Consider the following 6,217-nt stretch of genomic DNA (forward strand, 5'->3'; position numbering starts at 1 on the left):
AAGATACCAGAGCTCCGCCCTTCAACAGGGTTGACATGTGCATACAAATCATGGAAAGGAAGAAGGTGGTCTAGATGGAAGGACCATAGGGGTGGACCACATGGCTGGAAGACCAAGATGAAATCCTACTCTAGTTCCTTATGGCAGCAAGTACAACTTTATTTTGGAGCTTTCTTTTAGTGCATTGTATATGACACTCATCTAGTTCTTTTTTGTTTCACTTTTGAGGCTCTACCTCCCCTGAACTCATCTGTATAAACATCTTTTTTGGTCTCTTGATTTATAATATAAAAAAAATATTAGATATGGACACAAAATACAAATAAATACTTTTAAATCAAAAAATACATCTTTAATTGTTAATTTTTGAAAATCACAAATTAAAGATAAAATTAATGTGATAGGAATTCACATAAAACCAAAAATGCGCCTCTAAATCAATTTTACTCAAAATCATGAATACAAATTTGTAAAATACCATATATTTTGATTGGGTCTCTATATATAGAAAATGATAAAGGTAAAATATCTAAGAAAATGAAGACATGTTTGACCTACTAAGTATCTTATAATAGATTTAAAACATTATATTAATGATACAAGAATACATGTAAATCTTGTAACCCAATAAGTCTAAAATCATACATTAATTTTTGAATCTAATATTTACATGATTATTATTATCTACACAATTATTATAAATATATGAAATAGATCTTAAAAAGATTTAAGGTTTTTTAATTAGTTATTGAGTTTTATTGATGAATTATTTAACAATTATTATAAATTTTTTATTTTTTTATTTTTTTATTTTTTTATTTTTTTATTTTTTTATTTTATATTTTATAATATAATATATTTTAATTCTAGTCCTCTTCTATCAAGGGTTTCCCCCATTTCAGGTTCTGGGTATGTTCAAGATCATGGTGGGCCAAACATGCCCTTAAGTGGCAATGAAAACCAAACAGGTCCTTAAGTGGCAATGAAAATACAAAAACAGAGTTAGGCAACTTGACGTAAAAATTTGAATAAGTTACCAATTTTATTTCAAAAATATGTAAGAATAGAATCTATAAAAAATTGAATGTAGTTTCTGCTTCTAGTTGTTTTCCAAAAAAAAAAAAATCTATTTGATGAAAATTTGAAATTTCAATACAATAGTACTAAAATTTTAGTAAAAAGACAAGAAGCTGGTGTCTGTCTAACCACCCTAATCACAATAAAATCATAATATTTTTTTATAAGATTTTAGATAAAGTAGAAGACTCATGTCCAAATGTGATGCATATTTTTTTGTAATTTTTTTGAAATATTATGATATTTTTACTATAGCTTTTTAAAAATATTAAAAACTTGTATGTTTGACAACCATAACTTGGTCAAAACTTTATGAAATTCATTTTTTTAAAAATCCTCTAGTATACAAAGTATAGAATGTGATGCATGCTTCAAATTCAAAAAATGTGATACTATTTGAAAATTATAGATACTTTTCAATGAGCCTATCAATCAGAACTTTAGTTAGAATAACGCCACTTTTTGGCCCCTCATGATCCTACACATACCCTTCTATTAATTTTATCACTACTATCTCTAACATGCACAGGCCTGGAATGACTATGCATAGATCACCACTCTTTTTGTGGTCCATCCCAGTGACTGACCCACCAACCCCCACCCTCAATTATAGTTATACTAGGGCTAGTAGCTAATTTGTTAGAGGAGGAGATGGCAGAGGCAGCTATCCAGCCCAACCCAAAATGCCCCTACAGAAGGGCCTCCCACCCACCCTTCATATAATTTTAGGGTGAGTAGTCCCATGTAGAATTGGGCAGGCGAGTTCCTCCCTTACTATTCTAAAGGGTTCACAAAGGCCATAGAATTGTAGGGAGCCCCATAGAATTGATAGGGCAAGCCCTTTAGAATAGTAGATCTCTATAGCGCTTAAAATTTTATGGTAGGGCTTGACTAAAACTCCCAGCCATGTAGGGAGCCCTAGTCAAGTGCCCCCCCCCACCCCTCCACCTATTATAGTTGTTGATTCTAGCCCTACAATTCTATGGGGGTAGATTATTGTAGGGGGATAGAATACGCTAGCCCTACTTTTCTAAGGGGGGAATAGGGCAGGTGCTCTTCCAAATCAAAACCCAGACCCTCTCGCTTCAATCGTAGGAGAAGCAGGGGTACCTAGAGCAGTAGATCTAGTTGAAGAAACAACCCCTACAATTCTATGGGAAACATCAATTGTAGGAGGAGCATAGAAAGATCCAAGACCAACATAACCTATTAATTTAGGTGGTTCAATAGTACATTTTGTCGAGGCCCTACTATTCTAAGGGGATTCAGTCATTTCAGATAATGCCCTGCTATTCTAAGGGGATCCAATCGAGTCTATTGGTTTAGCAAATGCCCCCACTCCCTACTATTCTAAGGGGATCCAACCCTACTATTCTAAAGGGACAAATGGATTATGCAGTCGATGACTCAACAATAGGGATAAATGCACATTTGTCTTTATTATATGATGCACCCTTAGCCCAAGTTGGTTATCCATCCATTAGGTGGTGCCGCACCTCTATATTCGAAGGGAGGAGATGGTAGTTCTCCATCTATAATTTTCCATCCCTAGTGAGTTGGTTCTCCATGTGATAGTATTTCATCAGGTGGCTTTACATCTCCATTAGGTAGTGGTGGTTTTTCGGGCAGGTGGGGAATAATTGTTGCGGTGTTATCCATGTGGTGGCTCCCTAGTACATCTACTGAATCAACGACTTAATCTTTTCTTGCTATAGGTACTTTAGGTGGTTCAACAAGGTAAGCTACTAACTATGCCTAGTAAACTTTTTAATGTGACCGGTGATGTTTGCACGACAAGTCGTTCGGTTCAATGTGAACACTTTTGACCTCAATCTATGAACCGATGAGGCCACAAACGAGGGACCTCATCCCCACACTTCAGTTATTAAATCTACGAGCCCAACAGCCTAATGAAAGAACAAGGCATGCAAGCTCATTGGCCTAGGAGGATTTTGAACCTTGGTGGCCACTTCACCAACGAAATGTTTTAACCACGACACTACATGTCCAAAGACATTTATACTATAATATATTAGTATATAAATAAATAATATAATATTAATATTATAAATAAACAATATAATATATTGTATAATATCAATATTTCTATTATTTCTATTTATAATAATATATATTTCTATATTTTTATAAATATAATATCTAAAAAATAAAAAAATAAAATATACATATTCACTATTGATTATGATATACAAAAGAAATTTAAAGAATATTATATTAAAAAAATTAATCATGACTAATAACATATAAAATAAAATAAAAGAATCAGATTAAAAAATCATAATAATAAAAATTTTCAAAATCCCCTCCCTTTTGTTGCTGTGTGGGGATTCGTTTGTCCTTTTTCTCCGTCAGTTTCCACCCTAAAACAGATTCCGTTTTGTCTCCATCCGTCAAATCAGTGAGTGCGGATTTCGTTTTCTATGATCATACCAATTGATGTATATGTTTTATGTATGGTTGGGAGTAGGGCATGCCGTTTTTTCAGCTGGATAGCCGGCTCCTATATATATATGAAGGCCGGGCTCAAGCGATGTCAAGCAATTCAGAAAGATAGAGATGAGTGGCCTGCACACAGTGATAGTCCCTTTACCTGCGCAAGGCAGTATCAATCCTCTCATTAATTTGGCTCACTTACTCTCTTCGAGAGGGGTTTTCATCACTTTCGTAAACACGGAATGGAGTCACAAGTGCATGTCCAAAGCAACTGCTAAAGATAATGATGTTGGAGCCTCCACATCCACATTTAGGTTTCTCACCATTCCAGATGGGTTGCCGCCAGACCATGGTCGCCTCGCCAATCTTGCCGAGTACCTAATCGCAGTGGAGAAATTTGGCCGAGTCTTGGAGCATCATTTGCGGTGCTGCTTAGCGGAGGGAACTGCTCCCATCACCTGCATTATAGCAGAAAATTTCATGTCTTGCACTCACCAAGTGGCGAACAATCTTGGAGTGCCCCGAGTCATCTTCTGGACAATGTGCGCTGCCTCTTCTATTGCTCAGTGCAACTCCAACCTTCTCCTCTCTCGTGGATATATTCCTGTCAAAGGTACAAAATCTACACTGCTGAAGTTTTCTCAAGTTTATTTGTATTGCTCAAAAATGTTGGTCATGACTGATTGCAGTGGAGGAATCGAAGAGGGCGGACAAAGTGATCGCTTGCTTGCCGGGTAATCTTCCACCTCTGCTGCCGAGTGATCTGATTTCCTTCTATCGCGCTACCGATACATCGGACGTTTACTTCCAGTGGTTTCTGCGTGAGTCCCAATATCAAAGTAAGGCAGACTATGTGCTGGTGAACACGTTCGATGAGCTCGAACCTCCCCAGACGGTAAGTGCACTGTCCTGTAATGGCTGCCCTGCTTTGGCAGTGGGGCCAGTATTCCTTCCGAATGTTCTAGATGGAATAGATTTGAAAGGATGCGGGAGTCTGCTGGAGCAGGATGAGAGCTGTCTCAAATGGCTCGACGCCCAACAGCCGTCTTCTGTCATATACATTTCCTTCGGCAGCATCGCCGTCAAATCGAACGAGCAGCTGGAGGAATTGGCAGTGGGGTTGGAGAAGAGCGAGCACCCCTTTTTGTGGGTTCTGCGAATGGATATTGCGGGAGGTATGCCTGCAACTCTGCCGGAGGGTTTTGAAGAGAGGACCAAAGATAGGGGAGTGATTGTGAAGTGGGCGCCTCAGGTGAAAGTTCTGTCTCACCCTTCCGTAGGAGGGTTTCTCACCCACTGCGGGTGGAACTCGTGTTTGGAGAGCATGAGCCTGGGAATTCCCATGCTTGGATGGCCCTATTTCGCTGATCAGTTTCTGGATTGCCGCTTCTGCAAGGAGGTGTGGAAGATTGGGATTGACTTGGAGGGCGTGGACGTCGATGAAAATGTAGTGATCAAAAGGGAGGAGATAGAGAAAGGCGTGAGGAGACTGATGGAGGGTAGGGAAGCGGAGGAGCTGAGAAAAAGGGGCATGGAGCTAAAGGAGGCGGCATTTAAAGCTGTTGGGCAGGGAGGTTCTTCTTTTATGAATTTGAACAGGTTTATTCATGACATGACACAACTTTCCAAATCGGCTTCTGTTAGAACGGCGTAGCCGCCAAAGCATTTCTTCCCTCGTCAATCACTGTTATTGTCATCTTCCGTTTTCATACAATTTCTTCCGTAGTCTGTATTAGCTGCCGTTTAGTGCCTATTATGTTTGGAGACATGCTATCAGATTCAGATTTCAAATACGCTTTGTACATTGTCTATTTTTGTATATTTTGTGGGCTAAATTAAGCTGATTGATTTCAGAGAGCTTGGAGTTCATTCCAGGAAGCTTAGGCTGAGTTATTTCAGGCTATCTATTTCTTTAATCACTCACATTTCTGTCATGTTGGGATCCGTGGGAATGGGGAAAAATGCATCGCCATCATGTCAGTTTTATGTCTTCAATTTCTTGCTAAGTCTGTACTTCTCTATCACTCTGTTTTTCGTTATTTAGGAAGCCCTAAATTTGTTGATCGTATGACCACATTTAGTTATTTTTATAGTAATAAAGGGAGAGGGTCCATCGTGGTGCGACACTAAGCATTGACTAGTGTGTGTCTGTTCAATGTGGGACCCACTAGTGTCTGTTATTAGTAAATGTGATTTTAAAAATAAATAAAAAATATGTTATGAAACATAATATAATGTGGTGCGTATTTATAATTCAGAATTTAAAAAAAATATAGAATACTTTATGAAAGATATATATTAAATAAAACATTAAAAATATATATATTATTTTAATGTTATTTTTAAAACTAATTGAAATAATTTATAATTTTTTTAATTATAAAACACTTTTTACATATAATAATATTTTTATATTTAATTTTAAAATAAAACTAAAAATTATATATAAAATAAATAATTGATAAAAATTATGCTTAGTTTTATTTTTATTATTTATATATTGTTTACTAATTTATAATATATTTTGTTTACAGAAAAATATAAATTTGAGAAATTTCCTAATTTAAATAAAATAATAAGAAGATAATTGAAAAACAAACAAATAATCTATTTTTTAATTTCAATGATTGATTAGTTTTAAATTTTGATCTTTGATTAAAAAGAATCTCTAACAATATTTAAAGGT

At 36.2% G+C, this 6,217-nt stretch overlaps 1 protein-coding gene across 1 annotated transcript; it reads left to right on the plus strand.

Moving 5' to 3' along the window:
- The first annotated feature begins 3,649 nt into the window (after positions 1–3,649).
- LOC131045388 (linamarin synthase 2-like) lies at positions 3,650–5,388 on the plus strand. Its single transcript, XM_059221200.1, has 2 exons — positions 3,650–4,144; positions 4,221–5,388. Exons 1-2 carry the CDS (start codon positions 3,655–3,657, stop codon positions 5,183–5,185), a joined length of 1,455 nt encoding a protein of 484 aa, XP_059077183.1. The 5' UTR covers positions 3,650–3,654; the 3' UTR covers positions 5,186–5,388.
- The last annotated feature ends 829 nt before the right edge of the window (positions 5,389–6,217 follow it).

This window comes from Cryptomeria japonica, chromosome 1, assembly GCF_030272615.1.
Source record: "Cryptomeria japonica chromosome 1, Sugi_1.0, whole genome shotgun sequence".
Lineage (NCBI taxonomy): Eukaryota > Viridiplantae > Streptophyta > Pinopsida > Cupressales > Cupressaceae > Cryptomeria > Cryptomeria japonica.

Excerpts from the sequence above, each read along its gene's own strand:
- LOC131045388 (XM_059221200.1), top strand. The coding sequence starts at position 3,655 with ATGAGTGGCCTGCACACAGTGATAGTCCCTTTACCTGCGCAAGGCAGT. Across the intron at positions 4,145-4,220 it reads TGGATATATTCCTGTCAAAG|TGGAGGAATCGAAGAGGGCG; the intron begins GTACAAAATCTA and ends GACTGATTGCAG.